General features: G+C 40.8%; 1 protein-coding gene across 1 annotated transcript in view; it reads right to left on the reverse strand.

The window, feature by feature from the left end:
• Positions 1–21,363, reverse strand: part of LOC115459092 (1-phosphatidylinositol 4,5-bisphosphate phosphodiesterase beta-4-like) — a gene marked incomplete at its 3' end in the record, with an annotated part of 136,405 nt that overhangs the window by 16,479 nt on the left and 98,563 nt on the right. The window contains 3 exon segments of the mRNA XM_030188958.1: positions 7,722–7,897; positions 13,135–13,210; positions 17,551–17,666. Of these exon segments, the coding sequence (XP_030044818.1) occupies positions 7,722–7,897; positions 13,135–13,210; positions 17,551–17,666 (368 nt within the window).

A 21,363-nucleotide genomic window follows, 5' to 3' on the forward strand; every position in this document is an offset into this window, starting at 1 on the left:
AAATAGAGGCCTAAGCATCATCTAAGCCACTTTGAGCCTGCAAAGAGGTGGGATAAGGTGGGACACAAATGCAACAAATAGTAGTTAGTGGGGTTCCTCAGAGGTCTGTGCTAGGACCGCTGCTTTTTAATATATTTATAAATGATTTAGAGATGGGAGTAACTAGCGAGGTAATTAAATTTGCTGATGACACAAAGTTATTCAAAGTCGTTAACTCGCGACAGGATTGTGAAAAATTACAAGAGGACCTTACGAGACTGGGAGACTGGGAAGCTAAATGGCAGATAACGTTTAATGTGAGCAAGTGCAAGGTGATGCATGTGGGAAAAAAGAACACGAATTATAGCTACGTCATGCAAGGTTCCACGTTAGGAGTTACGGACCAAGAAAGGGATCTGGGTGTCGTCGTCGATAACACACTGAAACCTTCTGCTCAGTGTGCTGCTGCGGCTAGGAAAGCGAATAGAATGTTGGGTATTATTAGGAAAGGTATGGAAAACAGGTGTGAGGATGTTATAATGCCGTTGTATCGCTCCATGGTGCGACCGCACCTTGAGTATTGTGTTCAATTCTGGTCGCCGCATCTCAAGAAAGATATAGTAGAATTGGAAAAGGTGCAGCGAATGGCGACTAAAATGATAGCGGGGATGGGACGACTTCCCTATGAAGAAAGACTAAGGAGGCTAGGTCTATTCAGCTTGGAGAAGAGATGGCTGAGGGGAGACATGATATATAAAATAATGAGTGGAGTGGAACAGGTGGATGTGAAGCGTCTGTTCACGCTTTCCAAAAATACTAGGACTAGGGGGCATGCGATTAAACTACAGTGTAGTAAATTTAAAACAAATCGGAGAAAATCTTTCTTCACCCAACGTGTAATTAAACTCTGGAATTCATTGCCGGAAAATGTGGTGAAGGCGGTTAGCTTAGCAGAGTTTAAAAAGGGGTTGGACGGTTTCCTAAAGGACAAGTCCATAAACCGCTACTAAATGGACTTGGAAAAATCCCAGGAATAACATGTATAGAATGTTTGTACGTTTGGGAAGCTTGCCAGGTGCCCTTGGCCTGGATTGGCCGCTGTCGTGGACAAGATGCTGGGCTCGATGGACTCTTGGTCTTTTCCCAGTATGGCATTACTTATGTACTTAACACGTTTTCTAATCTACTTTAATTACACATATATTCTTTGGCACTTGATACATATTTTATATCTAAATTTTGAAACAGGTGTTACTTGCAAAACTACTTTGCTGAGCCTTCTTTCTGCCCTAGCCCCACCCACTTTAGCCTCCCCAAACAGCTGAGTCACCGACTGCCTATGCATATAGTCAATGTAAGTCTAAAAGGGTGAAGAATTTCATTGTAAGGTTTTATGTAGAGCAAGTTCTTATGGTAAGCTGATAACTGTTCACTATAGCAAGGCTGGAAGCAATTATACTTTTTTCCCCCAAACTGAAAGGTTTTATCTGCAAAGATACTAATTTGCATGTCACTAAAGGTTTTGCAAGATGCTTGCTTTCTGCGTACTAGTATTAACTACAAAAAAGACACTATTTATTTTTTAATTCCCTGCAGTGCTTTGTACTGTCAAGTTTTTCTTGAACAGGCCTAAAAGACTTGGTATCGTGGCAACAATGACGTTATACAATTTATACTGCATTCTGCATAATAAATCAAAGATACTGCTTACACATTCCATAAACACTATGACTATGAGGAGCATAATCGAAAGGGGCGCCCGAGTTTTCCTGAGGACGTCCTCACAGGATGTCCTGGCAAAGGGACGGGGAAACCTGTATTATCGAAACAAGATGGGCGTCCATCTTTCGTTTCGATAATACAGTCAAGGATGCCCAAATCACGAAATTTAGGTCGACCTTAATGATGGTCATCCTTAGAGATGGTCGTCCCTGATTTTCGGCCATAATGGAAACCGAGGACGCCCATCTCAGAAATGACCAAATCGAAGCCATTTGGTCGTGGGAGGAGCCAGCATTTGTAGTGCATTGGTCCCCCTCACATGCCAGGACACCATCCATAATTGTCAACACACAGAAAAAAAATAAGTACAACATCCCAAATGTGAAAAGTTACAAGCACCACCCTAATTAGTGAGATTGAAGGTTAGCAAGTGAAAGTTTTCTTGCAGTGTATTCGGTATATAATTTTGTCATGGTGGAGAAGAGACTGAGTCCCAAGGAAGGGCTGCTGGTTATTGACAAGAAATGCTTCTATGTGCATGTAAAAATGGATTTATATATCATATATGACATATCATATTTTAAACTCAATTATTTCAAGCACTTACCATCACTAAATCACAAACACATCTATGGAACAATTCGACATCATATCCTCCAAAAAATTCTAAAATCATGTCTGATGTTATGACAAACTAAAATTAAATTAAAGTGTTGATGTCACTTCAGTAAGGCTAACACACAATCCTTCAACCGCAAAACACTATGCACAAACAACCTTTTAGGGTGGATAGCGTTCACAACGAGCTCTTTTATTAATGACCAGACAGAGATAAGAGTTTTCAATTTTGGCACAGTATAAGTCATCACAAGAACAAAATGGACTGCATTAGGGGCTTATAGCCCATTTAGTTATGTTTAAACAAAAGAGATCTGCATGAAACAAAATATTTTTATTTTGACTTATAAACCCTCTCTCTCTCTGCCCCAATCCAACATTGCCCCACTGTCTTGCCCCGCCTCCCTGTTCAGCAAAGGCAAAATATAAGAAAACCAATGGACTGCATTAGGGGCTTATAGCCCATTTAGTTATGTTTAAATAAAAGAGATCTGCATCTGCATGAAACAAAATATTATTTTTGACTTATAAACCCTCTCTCTCTCTCTCTCTCTGCCCAAATCCCTGTTTGCTAAGGCATTTCATTTTAAATGTTTGGTGGGGTAGCAGCAAGACAGGGATGGCAGAGTGGGGAGGTGGGTAGAGAAAAATATGTGCCCACCCAACTTACCTGATGGCCCACCCAAAACTTGACTTCTGGCCATGCTGCTGAACCATCCCTTACTATATGAATAGTGCTGAGATGGTTAGATAAATTTTCACCCCAGTTCTATCTGTATAAGCTTTTAAAATCTACAAATAGAGTTATATGTTTACTAATTGCCAGTAAATATGTAATTTTTGACCCCACAATTATCGGAAAAAAATTACAGCAGAGAAGTGCCCAAAGATCTCACCTCCTCAAACCAGCCAAGCTCCACAAGGACTATTTCAAAATCATTTTACCTGCGTAATTAAGCATCTACCTGAGCAAAATCCTCAGTCAAAAAACTACTCTCCTCCACCCACAGAGGCAGAAGTAACCACACTGTTTCATAGAATTCTTCAGCAGTTTAAATGACCATCAGGCTTATTTTAGAAAGAGAAGAGCGCCCATCTTCTGACACAAATCGGGAGATGGGCGTCCTTCTCTCAGGGTCGCCCAAATCGGCATAATTGAAAGCCGATTTTGGGCGCCCTCAACTGCTTTCCGTCGTGGGGATGACCAAAGTTCACGGGGGCGTGTCGGCAGTGTAGTGAAGGAGAGACTGGGGCGTGCTTAAGAGATGGGCGTCCTCGGCCAATAATTGAAAAAAGGCATCCCTGATGAGCACTTGGCTGACTTTACTTGGTCCATTTTTTCTTGCAACCAAGCCTCAAAAAGGTGCCCGAACTGACCAGATAACCACCGGTCACCAACCCCCTCCCACCCTAAAAAAAAACTTAATTTGTTTTTTTTGCCAGCCTCTATGCCAGCCTCAAATGTCATACCCAGCTCCATGACAGCAGTATGCGGGTCCCTGGAGCAGTTTTAGTGGGTGCAGTGCACTTCAGGCAGGCAGACCAGGCCCACCCCCCCCCCCCCTACCTGTTACACTTGTGGTGGTAAATGTGAGCCCTTCAAAACCCACTGTACCCACATGCATGTGCCCCCCTTCACCCCTTAGGGCTATGGTAGTGGTGCACAGTTGTGGGGAGTGGGAGTTTGGGGGGGGCTCAGCACACAAGGTAAGGGACCTATGCACCTGCAGTGCCCCCTAGGGTGCCCGGTTGGTGTCCTGGCATGTGAGGGGGACCAATGCACTAGGAATTCTGGCTCCCCCCACAACAAAATGGCTTGGATTTGGTCATTTCTGAGATGGGCGTCCTCGGTTTCCATTATCGCCGAAAACCGGGGACGACCATCTCTGGGGACGACCATCTCTAAGGTCGACCTAAATGCTGAGATTTGGGTGTCCCCGACCGTATTATCGAAATGAAAGATGGACACCCATCTTGTTTCGATAATACAGGTTTCCCCGCCCCATCACGGAGCCGTCCTGCGAGGACGGCCCCAGGAAAACTTGGGCACCCCGTTCCATTATGCCCCTCCACATATTTTACTCAGAACATTTTTTTCTCATGCTGCAAACAATATTTTAGACATTCTCCATAATTTTTGGCAGCAATAGAAACTGCAGAATTTTGGCTGACATGAGAAGTTAGCAATGTGAAGGAATACATAGAATGTTCTGTTCAGTGTGCGGTGGCAGCCAAAAAAAAAACCCAAACAGGATGCTAGGAATTATTAGGAGAGGGATGCAAAATAAGACCAAAAATATTATAATGCCTCTGTATCACTCCATTATGTGGCCTCACCTTGAGTATCATGTTCAATTCTGGTCGCCGTATCTCAAAAAAGGTACAGGAGAATTAAAAAAAGGTTCAAAGAAGAGCGACCACAATGATAAGGGGCTGGAACTCCTTCCATATGAGGAAAGGCTAAAGAGGTTAGAGCTCTTCAGCTTGGAAAAGAGATGACTTAGGGGGGATATGATTGAGGTCTGCATAATCCTGAGTGGTGTGGAACCAGTGGAAGTGAATCGATTTTTCACTCATTCATAAAGTACAAAGACTAGGGGACACTCAATGAAACTGAATGGGAATACTTTTAAAACAAATAGGAAGAAATATTTTTTCACTCTACGAACTGGAACTCACTGCTGGAGGATGTGGTAACAGCGGTTAGCGTATCTGGGTTTAAAAAAAGGTTTGGAAAAGTTACTGGAGGAAAAGTCCAAGGTCTGTTATTGAGATGGACATGAGGGAAGCCACTTAGCTTAAGGTGAGTTACATTCAGGTACACTGGATATTTCTCTGTGCCAAGAGGGCTCACAATTTAAGTTTGTAAATGAGGCAATGGAGAGTTAAGTGACTTGCCCAAGATCAAAAGGAGCAGCAGTGGGATTTGAACCAGCCACCCTCTGGATTGCAAGACCACAGCTCTAACCACTAGGCCACTCCTCCACTCAGTGCCACATCTCCACTTAGTAAAAGGACCCCTCAATGCCATGTAGAAAATTGAAGTGCACAGACTACCTGGACCCCTCTTTGTCATACAGCATTCATTAATACATTTGCTCAGATAGCCCCTAATTTTGAACTTATCAATCATGATTTCAGCCTGTTTCTTGAATTCTGCAAAGTCAAAGCATAGTCTACACAACTAAAGAAATTGACTGTAAGGCAAATGGCTCTTAAGACTCTTGTGAAAACTACTGTATTCTAAATATCTGTTCCTATCTGTAGGTGTTAAATAAATAGTTGTACTAAAACCATATGTGCCTTTACAAATCAAAATATCTGTGTATGCAATCTCATGGTGATGAAAGGACATTTTAAACTCTGTGAGCACATCTTTTTTAAACCATACTATGATGCTGCTAGCTTAGGGACCCTTTTTACTATGCTGTGGTAAAAAGGGCCCTGTGCTAGCTGTGGGGGCCATTTCTGCCGTGCACTGAGGCCCTTTTTACTGCAGTGGATAAAAAGGCCAAAAAAACAAATGGCCTTGTGGTAAGATTGAACTTGTGGGGAGGAACACTTAACACCACCCACTGAGGTGGCAGTAAGGGCTCCTGCACTAACCTGGCGGTAACCGCAGGACCCAATTACCACTGGGTAACCCCTGCAGAATCATTTTTCAAATATTTCTGCTAGCACCGGAAATGTTGCACACTGGGGGGGCTGAACTACTGCTGGCACCTGTGTTGGGCCGGTGGTAGTTCCAGAATGGCGAGAGGTAAGCCCACATTGGACTTACCGCTGCTTAGTAAAAGAGCACCTTAATGCCTTGAGACTAGTAGCATGGAATGTTGCTGCGATTTGGGTTTCTGCCAGGTACTTGTGACGTAGATTGGCCACAGCTGGAAGAAGAATACTGGTCTAGATGGACCACTGGTCTAACCCAGTGTGGCAATTCTTATTTTCACTTTGTCCTGTGATATTATCATATTATAGATGATGATTATTATTATTACAACATTTGTATCCCATATTATCCCAAACAAGCTCAGATTCAATGTGGCTTACATTCAAGGAAAAACATCAAACGTATAATACAGTCAGATAATTAATTATAACATTTAACATATTAGGAATAATTATGTATTTGTCATGAAGCTAGGCTAGAGTATAAGAACATATAAGAGATATGAAACATTAGTTTATTGTCTTTTGATAAGATATGTACTTAACATAAAAGCTTTTAGTAATTTACAAAATCTCAGATAATCTTCTAAGTACCTTAATTGCTTGGGTAGAGAATTCCAAAGTTTGGTATTCTGATATGTGAAGTCTGCAACAATGATTGATTTGTAAGAAAGACCTTTGCAGCTTGGATAATGGAGTGAAGGTATTCTCTAGATGTTTTTACTGTATTACGTGAAGGTAAATCAATTAGCTGTTGAATGTAGGAGGGTGATAAACCATATATGATTTGGTAAATAGTCGAGCATATTTTAAAGGTGATCCTGGCATTTATGGGAAGCCAGTGTTTTAACAAGAGAGGGGAAGCCTTCTCAAAGCGAGAAGCACTGCATAGAAGGTGGGTAGAGGTATTTTGTGCTGTTCATAATTTTTTAAGGAGCGAGATTTCAAAACCCACATATATGACAATTACAATAACCAAATTTGGATAGCACCAGAGATGGGGTGATAGTATGAAATGTGGAACTTGGGAAGAAAGGATGCAATGTTTTTAACTTCCATAGTGTATGGAAGACGCTCGAGACCACCTTTGAGACCTCAGCTTCGAATGATAAATGCTGGTCAATGGTGATGCCCAGGATTTTCATCGATTAATCTAAGGCATATGATGTGTTGCCAATAATGAAGTTTTTTAATGAAATGGGTTGATTGTGATTGGTAAGTATGAGGAATTTAGTCTCTTCCAGATTTAATTTGAGTTTGAAACTGGATCCCAGTTTAGCATCTTTGAAAACATAGAATATAATATTTAATAATATCTTTCAATATTGTCTCCTTATATTTTTACTCAACAGAACTCACATATATGACAAATATGTGTATCTTGAAGCTCTTGCTCTTCCACAGTATGAGTAGCTTAGCGGAGATTGGGTGGCAGAGCCGGTGGTGGGAGGTGGGGCTAGTGGTTGGGAGGCGGGGCTAGTGCTGGGCAGACTTCTACGGTCTGTGACCTGAAAATGGCAGATACAAATCAAGGACAGGTATACACAAAAAGTAGCACATATGAGTTTATATTGTTGGGCAGACTGGATGGACTGTGCAGGTCTTTCTCTGTCGTCATCTACTATGACATCCTTGTATCATGAACTACTTAGAGAAACATGAATGCTAGCTAATGCCAAATCTATTTGGATGTGAGCTTAGAGGCCTACATGGTGACTGCCATCTTTGCTCACCTCTCTTGAGAAAGCTTTAGTTGTTGGGTCTGTTGTTCCTGAACGCTGATTAGCAGTTTCTTCAGCAGCTCACACTGCTGGCTGAGATGTGTATCTCGAAGCTCTTGCTCTTCCACAGTATGAGTATTAATCATCTCTGACCATTCTTTCGTGTGTTGTGCTACAATATCTTTCACCTGCGCAAAGGAAACCATAACTAGATGATTAATGTATTTTACAGGTAGGGTGTAACTTTAAATAAATAAATAAATAAATGAGAGAGGCTCCTTCCTGGTTAAATCATTCTGAGCTGACTGGGAGGCGATATTCAGCGGCACTGAACCATTGAATATGTCCTGTGACTGTTGCAGCTCTGTCTGAGCAGTGCTGGGGTGGTCTAGAGAAAATGTCAGGGCTGTTTCTGAAGTTACGGTTGCCAGCAATATTTTTATTTATTTTAGTTACATTTGTACCCCGTGCTTTCCCACTCATGGCAGGCTCAATGCAGCTTACATGGGGCAATGGAGCGTTAAGTGACTTGCCCAGAGTCACAAGGAGCTCCCTGTGCCGGAAATGGGAATTGAACTCAGTTCCTCAGTTCCCCAGGACCAAAGTCCACCACCCTAACCACTAGGCCACTCCTCCACTCTATTCACAATATTCAGTGTGTGCATGCCCACATAACTAACTGGGCAAGCATGACAGCTTAAAATAGCAGTCTTAACTTTGCCTGGTTTAGCTATGGGAGTATGGCACTTAACATCAGCCATACCTGCATAACTTCCGGGTATTGCTGCTGACCCAGGGCCCTATCCGGGTCTAGTCTAGGCAGCAGCAGTGAGTGTTTTAAAAATATTCACCGGCACCAGCTGAATATCGAGTGTACTGATTTTTGTACCCCCCCCCCAAAGAATCCCTAAATGATTGTAAAACACCTACATGGCTTGATATTGAGTCCATAGCGATAAGCAGCTTCTGGCTCCAGGATGAACTAACCCAGTATATCACACAATATAACATAACATCAAAGTTTATATTCTGCTGGTACTTATTCAGTTCTAAGAGGATCACAAATAAAGAAACCAGAACAAAACCTGGGAATTACATAGGACGAGGAAAATGATAAAGGAGATGGGATGACTTCTGTATGAGGAAAGGCTAAAGAGGCTAGTGCTCTTCAGCTTGGAGAAGAGACAGCTGAGGGGAGATATGATAGAGGTATATAAAATACTGAGTGGAGTGGAACAGGTAGATGTGAATTGCTTGTTTATTTTTTCCAAAAATACAAGTACTAGGGGGCACGCAAAGAAACTACTAAGTAGTAAACTTAAAATAAGCCAGAGAAAATATTTCTTCACTCAATGAGTAATTAAACTCTGGAATTGGTTACCAGAGAATGTGGTAAAAGCAGTTAGTTTAGCAGAGTTTAAAAAAGGTTTGGATAATTTCCTAAAAGTCAATAAGCCATTATTAAGATGGACTTGAGAAAATCCACTGCTTATTCTAGGATAAGCAGCATAAAATCTGTTTTACTGTTCTGGGATCTTGCTAGGTACTTGTGACCTGGATTGGCCATTGTTGGAAACAAGATACTGGGCTTCATGGACTTTCGGTCTGTCCCAGTATGGGAATGCTCATGTTCTTATACTTATGTTCTTACTAAGATGAGGCAGTAAGTAGCCTGTGCTAGTGTAGGCATGTGGACCTGGCGCGCACCGAGGCCACTTACTACTGTGGCAGTAAAAACCCTTTTTTTCAATGGAGGTCCTTTATGGCAGTGTGCTAATGAAAATATTGGCGCACGATGATTGACTGCCTGAGCCTTTACCACCTTCTATTTAGCAGGCAGTAAGGGCTCATGCCTACTCCCTGCCCTGCACCAGAAAATACAAAAATTAATTTCTGGCGTGGGAAATGGCGCACGCCAAAATAAGAATTACTGCTGGGTGCTTGGGCATGCCCAGTAGTAGTGCTGATTTCCAGTGTGCTACCTGCGCAGTAGCCCTACCGCCATCTAGTAAAATAATAATCAATCAACACCATATAATAAAATATGAAATAAGATAGTCTTTGCTAGAAAAACAAAAACAAAAAACAAAAACACAACACCAATCTAGACATGCACAGCTTCCAGCATTGAATATCCAGGTATGATTGCCAACCTAGAAGCTAACCGGGCACCAGTCTGGTGCCTGGTTAGCTTACCACAAAGTTAGGACAGCTGTTTGTTGTGCTAACTTTAAACAGGTACTTAGCTGGTTAGAAGACTGAAAATTGCCAGTAACCGGTTAAGTTGCTGCTCCACCCTAACTCCGCCCCTGAATCTGGTTAAGGGATGGCCTATTAGTGGTGATATTCAGTGGTACTAATCGGTTAACTGCTACTGAATATCGGGTGCTGATTCACTGAGCACAGTTTAACTAAGCAGAAGCCCTTGCTGCCAGGTTACATCCATTTGAATAAAGATCCACAATGTATAAACACCTTGCAATAAAAGCTCTCTTATAAAGTAATTGTGCAAATGCTAACCCCTCTTCAATTAGAATGTGGTATCCCCCAGGGCTCTGCGCTCTCACCCATTGTTTAATTTGTATCTTAACCCACTACTCACCTTGATACAGAGTTTTGGACTAAGAACTTACTGTTATGCTGATGATATTTTAATCATTGCAAGGGTTTCCCCCCAGATCCTGGATATATCCAGGTTGCAAATTGGCTTAGAAGCTACATCAGACTGGTTAAGGGCCCATCATTTACCATTAACCCCGGATTCTATATATTGTGCCTAGAGATCTAAACTTAATTGGCTTAACAAGCTAATCAGCGTTGATAACAGCTTTTAACAAGCAATAATGAGCACTAATTGGCAATAATTAGAATTTATGCACACAACTCGCTAAGCGCATTCTGTAATGCAGTGCACCTAACTTCTAATGCATGCAGGAAAAAGGAGCGTGCTAATGGGCAGAGAAATGGGCATTTTGTGGGCTTTCCGAAATTTACACACGTAATTATAGAATATAGCCCAGTGCACCTAAATCTATGCGCTGGTATTTACGCCATGTTTTCGTTGGTGTAAATGGAGGTGTGTAGTTTTAAGCGCTGAGATATCAACTACACATATTCTATATCCCGCGCCTAAATCTAGGCGCTGCTTATAGAATATGCTTAGTTGGCATTGATTTCTCTGCCAATTTTTTAGGTGCCATATATAGAATCTCCCCCTAATGTTGGAAAAAAACCTAAGAGTTGTTGGATTACAGGACATCTTTTTTTCTTTTTCTTTTTAATTTATTTGAACTTTTAGTACAATAAGCACAAACAAAATAAGGAAAACAATCTAGTCCACATCACTTGAGAAGACAGAGATGGTAAGAAAATAATTACACTCTTAGGAAATCAGACTAAAACAAGCCACAATTAGCTTGGAGGTCTTATACTAATAACCCACCCATGATGACACTATTGGGGCTCATTTTCGAAAGAGAAGGACGCCAATCTTTCGACACAAATCACAAGATGGACGTACTTCTCCCAGGTTCGTCCAAATCGGTATAATCGAAAGCCGATTTTGGACGTCCCCAACTGCTTTCCGTTGCAGGGACGGCCAAAGTTCAAGGGGGCATATCGGTGGCGTACTGAAGGTGGGACTTGGGCGTGCCTAACACATGGATGCCCTCGACCCATAATGGAAAAAAAAGGGCGTCCCTGACGAGCACTTGGACAACTTTACCTGGTCGTGTTTTTCTTACGACCAAGGCACAAAAAGGTGCCCGAAATGACCAGATGACCACCGGAGAGAATCAGAGATGACCTCCCCTTACTCCCCCAGCAGTCACTAACCCCCTCCCACCCTCAAAAAATATCTTTCAAAATATTTTTTGCCAGCCTTTATGCCAGCCTCAGATGTCATACTCAGGTCCATCACAGCAGTATGCAGGTCCCTGGAGCAGTTTTAGTGGGTGTAATGCACTTCAGACAGGCGGACCCAGGCCCACCCCCCTACCTTTTACGTTTGTGGAGGAAACAGCGAGCCCTCCAAAACCCACCACAAACCCACTGTACCCACATCTAGGTACCCCCCTTCGCTTGTAAGGGCTATGGTAGTGGTGTACAGTTGTGGGTAGTGGGTTTTAGGGGGGTTGGGGGGCTCAGCACACAAGGTAAGGGAGCTATGTTCCTGGGAGCAATTTCTGATGTCCACTGCAGTGCCCCCTAGGGTGCCCGGTTGGTGTCCTGACATCTCAGGGGGACCAGTGCACTACAAATGCTGGTTCCTCCTACGACCAAATGGCTTGCACTTGGTCGTTTCTGAGATAGACGTCCTTGGTTTCCATTATCGCTGAAAATCAGAAATGACCAAGTCTAGGGACGACCAAAATTTCAAGATTTGGACATACCCGACCGTATTACCGAAATGAAAGATGAACGTCCATCTTGTTTGAATAATACGGGTTTCCCTGCCCCTCCATCGGGACATTTTGTGAGGACGTCCTCAACAAAACTTGGACGTCCCTTTCGATTATGCCCCTCCATGTATTCTCCTTATCCAATATTAGTCTTTCCAATTGATGCGTCTCAAAGAAAACACGTTTTATATCCTAAAGATTAGCCAAACATTTTGAGGGAAATTTCAAGCAAAACGCAGCAGCTACTGCTAAAACTCTGAGTAATCCTAGATTATAGGACATCTTGATTGTTAGTGGCCAATAATTGGCACTAATTGGTTCATTATTTAATTAAATTGTGTGGCAATTTTGAGCGCCACTTGTAGAATTTGGGAGTATATGTGCAGTTTTAACAGATGCCATTCTTAAGTCTTTGTTTTCTTTGTGTAAATGACTTTAAAAATTACCGCTCTCTCCCGGAATCTATATAGCATGCCTAGAGATCCATGCTGAAATCTAGGCGTATTCTATAATAGCGCGCATAACTTAATTGGCTTAACAAGCTAATCAGTGAGGATAACAGCACTTAACAAGCAATAATAAGCACTAACTGGCAATAATTAGAATTACATGCACAACTCGCTAAGCGTATTCTCTAATGAACTGTGCCTAAATTCGAATGTGCGCAGTTTGAAAGGGGTTGGCTACGGGTGGGGAAATGGGCATTTTGTGGGCATTCCAAAATTTATACTCATGGTTATAGAATATGGTCCAGTGTTTGTAAATCTAGGTGCAGGGATTTACGCCACATTTTTGTTGGTATAAATGGAGGCACATAGTTTTAGGCACTGGGATGTCAACTAAGCGTATTCTGTACATCGCGCCTAAATCTAGCTGCCGCTTATAGAATACGCTTAGGCGAAAATGTTTACTGTGCAGATTTTTTAGGCCCTTTATGTCTATAGGAAAGGCGGTGTATATTAAATGTAATACATCATAAACCATTCAATTTGTGCTAAATATATCAGAGTTGCTGATTTTCTTACCTTAGAGTTATGATCTGATGTTAAATTTTGTATTTTGATTTCTGTTTCTTTCTTCAGTTCGAGACAGTTATTTCCACTAATCCAAACAAATAGAAAATTGCAGCCATTAACATATTTTCCTTTCTAATACTATTATAAAAAAAATTTAAGCTAAACAGAAACAATATAAAAAATAGAAATTAAAGCAAAATTAATCCTGTTAGCATTAGGAGTAAATTTAAAGCTTGTTTAAAGGCTAATTTTTTCCAGTCAGCTTTTGGAAAGCCAAATTTCAGGTTGTTAAGGCTGCCTCGTACTTCGTCCTGGTGTTTATTTTTTTTTTATTATTGGTATATGTTGTAGCTATGTGTATTCAATGAATGCTTATTTCTCCGAGTTCCTTTCTTTTTATTCTCCGATGTTTACATTTTTATTGTACACCGCTGTGATCCTTCTGGCAAAGCGGTATATCAAATTGTAATAAACTAAAGTAAAAATACCACAGTACTGATTTCTCTGCTCAGCCTTTTCACTTTTGTGAAAGAAGAGGAAGGATAATTTCCCCTTGTAACCAAAAGTAAAGCCAGTGGATTCTATAATCATATACTGGTGTCCTCATTATGGCATATTCACACATGTGATATACTGTATACTTGGGTAGATTTTCTAAGGGGTCTTTTTACTAAGCTGTAGTATAAAGTGTCCTTAGCATGCCTTTACGCAGATTTTTTTTACCCATGTGCTAAGGTCATTTTTACTGCAGAGCAAAATGGCTGATCTTTTTTTTCCCATTAATAGCCATGAGCTAATGTTGCCATAAGCGCAAGGCCATTAAAAAGCATTACCATGTCAGCAGTTACCGACACCTATTTTGTAGGAGGTAAGGGCTCATGTAGTAACGCCGCGCTAATCAGTTAGTACAAGGTAATGTAGCTGCACAAATGGTGTCCTTTTATCAAGCTGCGGTAAAAAAGGCTCTGCCTAGCAGCGGGGGGCTGTTTTTTGCCATACGCTGTGGCCCTTTTTACTGCAGCAGGTAAAAAAAGCCTGAGAATAACCATGACCATGAGGTAAGATTGCTGTTACCACGGCCATGCAGGGGAGGGGAGCACTTACCGCCACCCAGTGAGGTAGTGGTATGGGCTCCTGCGCTAACCTGGAGGTAACCGGGTAACACACGGCACTGCCCAATTATTGCCGGGTTAGTGCTGTGCTAAAAAATATGGGCCGATTTTCTCTAGCCTAGGAAATGGCGCGTGCTGAGGATGGAACTAGCGCTGGCGCCCACGTTGGGCCGACGGTAGCTCCAGATTAGTGTGCAGTAGGCCTGCATTGGGCTTACCGCCGCTTTGTAAAAGGGCCCCTTACTGATTAGCGCAGAAACACCCACTCTGCCCCCCCCCCACTCATTTAAAGTTCCAGTAAGCACACACTTATCACAGTTTAGTAAAAGACCCCTAAAGTGATCTAATTATCCAACTATGGAACTAGGAAGAGAGATCAGCTCCTTTGATGATTTGCTACCAATAAAAATGGGCATTTTAGAGAATGGATCATCTTCGAAATCTGCACCTTAGTCCACAAAATCATATACGGCATAGTCCCAGGATACATGACAGATCTTATAGACTTACCAATAAGAAACAAAGTCATATCGTCAAGATCTTACCTAAACCTACACTACCCAAATTGCAAAGGACTGAAATACAAAACAACTTACGCAGCCGGCTTCTTCTATATAAGTGCACAACTATGGAATGGGCTCCCAAAAGCTGTGAAAACAATTTACGATCACCAGAACTTCAGGAAATCACTAAAAAACAACCTCTTCAAAAAGGCCTACCCCAACGACCCCACGTAACCCTCTTCACCTACCAACACAGCATGACAATGATCGAAGAAGACTACACGCAATCTGCATCCATTCCGACCCCCCCCCCCCACTTATACCTCATACGATCACCATACAACTTTGTATTTGTTAACCACCGACTGGGCAAACGCCTTTGATGGTACTATGTAAGCTACATTGAGCCTGCAAATAGGTGGGAAAATGTGGGGTACAAATGCAATAAATAAATAAATAAATAAATAAATGTGGAAGTCAACTTGTAGAAATAGCAGGTACAAGTGTACCTACATTTTCAAGCATAATATTCCCAGGTAGTCTGTATCCAAACAACTATCTCATGTTATGAAGGTGAATAGCACCCTGGTGTTTTGTATGTAGAGCAGGATTTTATTTTTTTTTACCCCCACCTGAAAGGACTTAAATTTAATTATAAACCATAAAATTACACTGCTTTGTCACTCTCTGATCACCCATCTATCTTTTCCTATTTCTTAGCCCTTCCAACCCTTTCCCCTTGAGACTGTCATTGGACTGCTGTTATGTTTCACGTATATATTCTGACCCAAAAAGAAGGAATTGCCTTCAAAAACTAGTGAAAAAATGTATTGTTAGTCCAATAAAAAAGGTATCATTTTATCTTCTTTTTGGTTTTATTTCTATTTATTACCTTGTTGTTTAAAATTTGTTTATTACATTTACTAGCATTTCCCAGAATATAAGACAATAGAAGATGAACTCTAAGAAGCAATCCAAAAAAAGGGGATCATTCTTGAATATGTTAGCATTCTAAGCAATTTCTTAAATAGATGTTGAGACCCCTAGGGCTCCACCAAAGTAAGTTTTGTGTCTATGACAAGGAACTTTCCAAGCATGGAGTGATTCAGAAATAGAGATCTAAGAAAGAAAGAGGAGGTGCTGACCACTTTGAAGGGTGGGACAGGTTAGAAACATGTTGTCAACCCTGGGAGAAGACTACTACTACTACTACTACTACTACTACTACTATTTAACATTTCTAAAGCGCTACCAGGGTTACGCAGCGCTGTACAATTCAAACATAGAAGGACAGTCCCTGCTCAAGGAGCTTACAATCTAAAAGACAGGTGTACAACCTAGAGACAAGTGTACAGTCAAAGACAAGTGAAGAGTCCGACTAATAGGGCATACTATATTTCACGGAAGGTTAGGTGCCGAAAGCAGCATTGAAGAGGTGAGCTTTAAGTAGAGATTTGAAGATGGGTAGGGGGGGGGCTTGGCTTAGGGGTTGAGGAAGATTGTTCCAGGCATAGGGTGAGGCAAGGCAGAATGAGCGGAGCCTGGAGTTGGCAGTGGTGGAGAAGGGAACTGAAAGGAGGGATTTGTCCTGGGAAGAGGGAGTCTGTGCTCTCAGATGTTCCACAAGAAGGAGCAAGAAAATCCTGTTTCTTTCCATTAGGAGATGTGGAGCTTCCAGGACTGCTTTTGGAGTGAGTCAACAGGAGATTCAGAGAAGCAGAATCCTGTATGCTGAGGGGTCATAGATCAGAGAAATAGACGCCTGGTCATGGACTTTGCTTACCATAAATGGTACTGCAGTGACTTCTAAACCTGAATAGGGATTCAAAGACATTCTTCAGGCACCTTGAGTTGGAGGAAGAAACAGCTTCAGAGTGAACAGTAGAAGCCTGGGTTTCATTTCGGAGAATACTCAAGAAGTTGGATGCCTGTAGATTACTTTTTTTTTTTTTGGTACTTCAAGTAAGCATCTCTACTGGAACACATTCCTAAACTGTATTATTTTTTGAGTGGAGGGTGAAGGAATTGGTGATGCCCCTAAGGTTAACATCTTCCGGCTAGTGCAGGTCTCAGTCCCAGAACCTGTTCCCAGGCACTGCAGTGTATGATTTTCATGCAGCTTTTGAAGATGAAGCCCTTAAGTTCTATAAGAACTGTTCCCTACTATAAAAGAACATTTAATAAAACACCGCATTCTTATAATTATTGCACGAAAACAGTATAATATCAAAACAATATCATACTTTTGAAACCAAAGTGCACATTAACATAGTTTCATGGTTGGTTCTCCTTTTTGGATTGGAATACTGAAACAGACAATATGCTGAAGACCCAATACAACAAGGGACTGCTTATAATGCAGTCCAGGGTTGGAACTTATTTTGTTTTTTTTATTACATAATACACTGTAGATCCCATGCAACATGAATTCGCTTATAACACAGTCAAATATCTTGCACTGCAATATCAATGCTCTGTGGGGTCTACAGTGTGTATTTTAAACACGTTACATCAGATTTCAAAAGGATCAAAGAGGAAAATGGACAAAATCAACATTTTCAGGATGTTGACTAAAACAAGGAAATATGATATTTTTTGATTTTGGAAAAAAATATTTATTTTTTTTTAACTTCGGGAGACACTGTCAGCAAAGCAAAAAAAAAAAAAAAAAAGCAAACAATTTGAAACTGAGGACATCTCTTTACAGCCATGGTGCAACAACAAATATACTAAATGATGGAACATAATTAGCTTTATTTGTTCCTTTAAGAACTGCTTTCTCTTCCATTAAACAATGTATTATGTCTTACCCTTTCTTTTTGATAGCCTTTTCCAAGATCTTCTCATGGGATAACTTTTCTTTATCATACTGTGCTACGATTTTGTCTACTTGTGTGCAGTGTAGTTTCTGAACGGCACTGTGTTCCTGAAAGACACCAGAGCTTTACAATTAGATAATTTTAACAACTAATTTTGTCTGAGGGTTGATTTTTTCATAGACATAGCAACATGAAGGCAGATAAAGACCATATGGCCTATCCAGTCTGCTGTCCTGCTGTTTTGGAGCTATGGAGGGCAAACATTCAGGTAAACTGGATTCAGCCAAATGGAGGAAATGATCCCTTATATGCAAGTACCAAGTTGTGAATGACTTAACGGGGCCACCAACTGTGTGATGGTTTCTTGGCAGACTATTAGTGGGGTGGTTTGCCATTGCCTTCCCTTGGCAAAGGCTGGGTACTCATTTAACCCTGGATTCTAGATATGGAAGTGGAGGAATGGCCTAGTGGTTACAACACTGGTCTTGACATCCAGAGGTAGCCAGTTCACATTCCACTGCTGCTCCTTGTGATCTTGGGCAAGTCACTTAACCCTCCATTGCCTCAGGTACAAACTTAGATTGTGAGCCCTCCATACCTAAATGTAACTCATCTTGAGCTACTACTGAAAAAGGTGTGAGCAAAATCCAAATAAATAAAATAAAATATGTAGACTAAAGTTGTATGCAAATCAGCAACCATAGCTGATTTGTTTGTGTAACTTAACTGATTAATCAGCCAGTAATTAGCTGCTAAAAACCAATTATTGGCATCAATTGAGAGTTACATGCAGATCGTATTCCGCTGTACTCGGAAATCTTACAATGTGTAATTTCAAGGTGGCATGAACAGCAGCACTCTCAGAATTTATGCACATTGCTACAGAGTAGACTCAATTGGTGACTAAGTTAGGGGCCCTTTTACTTAGACGCATAAGCATCAACATGTGGCAAAATGGAGTTACCGCGTGGCCCTTGACATAATTTCATTTTTGGCATGCGTCCACTACGCGCGCCCAAGTGGCATTTGGCATGCATAGGTCATTACCACCTGGTTACCGCATGAGACTTTATCGCTAGGTCAATGGCCGAGGGTAAGGTCTCAGACCCAAAATGGACGCGCGGCAATTTTCATTTTGTCGCATGTCCATTTATGTCAAAAATTTTTAAAAAGCCTTTTTTTACAGGCGCATTGAAAAATGGATTGGCGCAAGCTCAAAACCCGCACCTACACTATTGCAAGCCATTTTTCAGCGCACCTTAGTAAAAGGACCCCTTAGGCTCCGGCATTTACACTAGCTTTCAGCAGGCATAAGTGCTGGCGCCTAAAGTTAGGTATTGTCTTCCCTGATTCGCATAAGCAATCATGGCAGGACAAGAGAGCAGGGAAAGTGGATGGGAGGCAGGGAAAGCAGGGAAGAAAGGTAAACAGGGGATGGTGACAATGAACCTGATGCCTCCCCAATGTTTATTCCAGAGAAAAAGCCTGCATAAAAGTGCACTTGCAAAGCTACTTTAAATAGTTTAAAAGACTATATATTTTAATAGTTCTTACTGACTGAAGTGGCTATATGACAGAAGTCCAAGTGTGGGATTTGAACTCATATTATGGGCGCAGTGGGCAAGTGACCTACTGATTGCACCATGAAGCCTCATAGCCAAACAGAAAGTCTCATTAAAAAATCTTTTTGAAAGATGCTGAGTGTGAGGTAGGCAAACAAGTACTTGGAACAGTTGAAATAAAAAATTTGGTGCTAACAGGAGGAGCTACAAATGACAATTTATTAGTGCCCTGGGTTCCACCCCATGACTTTGTCCACAGTGGTTTATGCATGCACACATTTGCATGGTTTTTTAATTTTCACCCTGGACCTCAAAAGGCAAATGTATTTACTCTTGTTCAGAGCTGGAATTACTGTGAAGGGTTACGCCACTGCTACTCAGCTGCTATTATAAGGGGTTTGTTTACTCAAGTGAGGTACAAAGTTACCTCATGAATTAGAGTGCTGTGTTTGCACATGTCTGTGACTTGGAGCAATTCTATAACATAGGTACTAAGATCTACGCAACCATTACATATGTAAATGTTTAGAACAAGGATTCTCAACCCAGTCCTCGGGACACACTCAGCCAGTCAAGTTTTCAGGATACCCACAATGAATATGCATGAGATAGATTTGCAAATAATGACAGCTGTGCATGCAAACCTAGCTCATACATATTCATTGGGGATATCTTGATAACCTGACTGGCTAGGTGTCTCCTGAGGTTTAGAATAATGGCATTTATGCACATACGTTTGCACATATGTGTGTAAAGGTCAAAAGTTTGGCTAAGCACTATTCTGCAAATATTCACTACGCCTGGTGCTGGTTACATGACTGGAAAATGAAAATCAAAGCAACTAAAAGTAAAATAAATCTTAAAGGATTATTTTAACTTAAAATTACTACTACTACTACTTAACATTTCTAAAGCGCTACTCGGGTTACGCAGCGCTGTACAGTTTTACAAATAAGGATAGGCCCTGCTCAAAGGAGCTCACAATCTAAAGGATGAAATGTCAATCTGACAATGGTGCCTGCAAAATTGGTCCTATGTTCAATAAGAAAGCGAAAAACAAAAGAAAACTAAAAAAATAATCTAAAACCATCAAACTTGCCTAAAAACGCTATTAAAAGTCTCAACTTGCAGAATCACACTGAAACTGCATGAATCAATTACACCACTGTAGATTAGCTAAATCGCACTAATATTGCAATAAACTTCAGGAACATAAAGAAATGATAAAAAATAGAGTAGAAATGCTAAGCGTTCCATTACTGCATCCAATGAAGTCATTGTGTCAAAATGACATACATGACATGCTATTGCCATTCAAACCAATGGGAACTATCAGGGAACAGATGGGAAGTTTAAAAACACTGAAAACAGCTTAGGAAAGATTGTTCTGGTAAAAAACATTATAATACTGGTGCCCTTATGCGATATAGAAAAAACATTATGAAATCAAAACAAGTTTCATGGCGATAATTAATAGCCCACAGAAAAATGTTTACACCATATAGGAACATGAGATACAATATGAAAATGCATGTATATGAAGCTGAGCATGTAAAACACATATATAAATATATAAACTGCACTCAGGAAATTGCAAACCAGATAAGTGCCTCTGCACAACTAAAACACATGCCAATCAAAGACAAAAAAATAAAATCACATACATTATTATAAATTGCAAACAAACTAAAACTTGAATCTGTGTCATAATATTCTCTTATTCTCAAACTGTAAAAATATAGGGGTTCTATATGTGGCAGTATGCCCTTGTGGGCTCCTATATACTGGCAAGACAAAACATAAGTATAATAAGAGCATAATAGTGTATAAAAGTATAATAAGAGAATGATAGAGCAAAAGAGGTTTCTGGTACACTTTCTTGAGACCTTTTACTTTTTTTTAAAATCATATTTGGTGTAAGCTGTTTATTACAGCAGTCTGGGTATGTATTACTCAATCTTGGTGTCCGTGTGTGTTAGTAATCCTTTTATTGTAGCTTTCAGTGAATTTTTGTTTGTTTGTTTATAAATGTATTGGGATTATGAGTCATTTTTATCCTTATTAATGTTATTTAATATGTATGATTTCATTGATTTTTGTTATTTATTTAAAAACTAAGACATTTTGAGCTAGACCTGTTTTATTAATGAATAAGACACAAAAAAGGTGCCCTAAATGACCAGATGACCACTGGAGGGAATCAGGGATGGCCTCCCCTTACTCCTCCAATGGTCACTGACCA

Source organism: Microcaecilia unicolor, unplaced genomic scaffold, assembly GCF_901765095.1.
Source record: "Microcaecilia unicolor unplaced genomic scaffold, aMicUni1.1, whole genome shotgun sequence".
Lineage (NCBI taxonomy): Eukaryota > Metazoa > Chordata > Amphibia > Gymnophiona > Siphonopidae > Microcaecilia > Microcaecilia unicolor.